This window comes from Homarus americanus, unplaced genomic scaffold, assembly GCF_018991925.1.
Source record: "Homarus americanus isolate GMGI-L3 unplaced genomic scaffold, GMGI_Hamer_2.0 scaffold30108, whole genome shotgun sequence".
NCBI classification, from domain to species: domain Eukaryota; kingdom Metazoa; phylum Arthropoda; class Malacostraca; order Decapoda; family Nephropidae; genus Homarus; species Homarus americanus.
This window is the reverse complement of record NW_024748109.1, coordinates 11,150,120-11,152,046: the sequence shown is the minus strand read 5'-3', so window position 1 is coordinate 11,152,046 and position 1,927 is coordinate 11,150,120. Positions and strand designations below refer to the sequence as shown.

At 58.5% G+C, this 1,927-nt stretch overlaps 1 protein-coding gene across 1 annotated transcript; it reads left to right on the top strand.

The window, feature by feature from the left end:
* Positions 1 to 211: 211 nt before the first annotated feature.
* LOC121880130 (DNA-directed RNA polymerase II subunit RPB1-like) lies at positions 212 to 958 on the top strand. The gene has a single exon (XM_042387192.1). The coding sequence runs from the start codon at positions 212 to 214 to the stop codon at positions 956 to 958; it is 747 nt and encodes a 248-aa protein (XP_042243126.1).
* The last annotated feature ends 969 nt before the right edge of the window (positions 959 to 1,927 follow it).

The following is a 1,927-nucleotide window of genomic DNA, read 5'->3' as shown; positions in this document are numbered from 1 at the left end:
GACCCATCTAGCTGTCACCTTACACATGGCCTTTAACAGCTTTCGTCACCTTAGATATGGCCCTTTCCAGCTTTCGTTACCTCAGACATGGCCCTTTTCACCTTTTATGGCCCTTCAAACCCTCGTCACCTTACACATGGCCCTTCAACCTCGTCACCGCCCATGGCCTTAACTCGTCACCTTTTGGCCCTTCAAACCCTCGTCACCTTACATGAGCCCTTCAACCCTCGTCACCTTACACATGGCCCTTCCAACCCTCGTCACTTACACATGGCCTTCAACCCTCGTCACCCACATGGCCCTTCAACCCTCGTCACCTTACATGCCCTTCAGCCCTGTCACCACACATGGCCCTTCCAGCCTCGTCACCCCCATGGCCCTTCCAACCCTCGTCACCACATGGCCCTTCAACCTCGTCACCTTACACATGGCCCTTCCAACCTCGTCACCGACCACATGGCCGTTCCAGCCCTCGTCACCTTACACATGGCCCCTTCCAGCCCTCGTCACCTTACACATGGCCCTTCAGCCCTCGTCATACATGACCCTTCCAGCCCTCGTCACCTTACATGACCCTTCCAGCCCTCGTCACCTCCACACTGACCCTTCAGCCCTCGTCCCTTGCCAGCCTTCAGCCCTCGTCACCTTACACTGGCCCTTCCGGCCCTCGTCACTTACACGCAGGCCCTTCAGCCCTCGTCACCTTACACACATGGCCCTTCCAGCCCTCGTCACCTTACACATGGCCCTTCCAGCCCTCGTCACGCCACGCCCCTTCCAGCCCCGTCACCTTACATGGCCCTTCAGCCCTCGTCACCCTTACATGGCCTTCAGCCCTCGTCACCTTACACATGACCCTTCAGCCCTCGTCACCTTACACATGACCCTTCAGCCTGTCCTTACATGCTTCCCTGTCACTTTACACATGACCCTTCCAGCCCTGTCACCTTACACATGACCCTTCAGCCTCGTCACCTTACATGACCCTTCCAGCCCTCGTCACCTTACACATGACCCTTCAGCCCTCGTCACCTTACACATGACCCTTCCAGCCCTCGTCACCCTTACACATGACCCTTCCAGCCCTCGTCACCTTACACGCCCTTCCAGCCCTCGTCACCTTACATGTGTTCATAGCCCTTCCAGCCCTCGTCACCTTACACATGGCCCTTCAGCCCTCGTCACCTTCACATGGCCCTTCCAGCCCTCGTCACCTTACATGGCCCTTCCAGCCCTCGTCACCTTACACAGCCTTCCAGCCCTCGTCACCTTACACACCCTTCAGCCCTCACCTTACACACGGCCCTTCCAGCCCTCGTCACCTTACACGGCCCTTCCAGCCCTCGTCACCTACACGGCCCTTCCAGCCCTCGTCACCTTACACATGCCCTTCCAGCCCTCGTCACCTTACACATGACCCTTCCAGCCCTCGTCACCTTACACGGCCCTTCCAGCCCTCGTCACCCATGACCCTTCAGCCCTGTCCCCGCACATGACCCTTCAGCCCTCGTCACCTTACACATGACCCTTCAGCCCTCGTCACCCCAGCCTTACACCTGTCACCTTACTCCCAGCCTCGTCACCTTACACGGCCCTTCCAGCCCTCGTCACCTACGCCCTTCCAGCCCTCGTCACCACACATGACCCTTCCAGCCCTCGTCACCTTACATGACCCATCAGCCCTCTCACCTTACACATGACCCTTCCAGCCCTCGTCACCTTACACATGACCCTTCCAGCCCTCGTCACCTTACACATGACCCTTCCAGCCTCGTCACCTTACATGACCCTTCCAGCCCTCGTCACCTTACACATGGCCCTTCCAGCCCTCGTCACCTTACACATGGCCTTCCAGCCCTCGTCACCTTACACATGGCCCTTCAGCCTCGTCACCTTACACGCGCCCTTCCAGCCCTCGTCTCCACAC

What these genes read in the sequence shown, in the direction of transcription:
- LOC121880130 (XM_042387192.1), top strand. Translation starts at nt 212, where the DNA reads ATGAGCCCTTCAACCCTCGTCACCTTACACATGGCCCTTCCAACCCTC.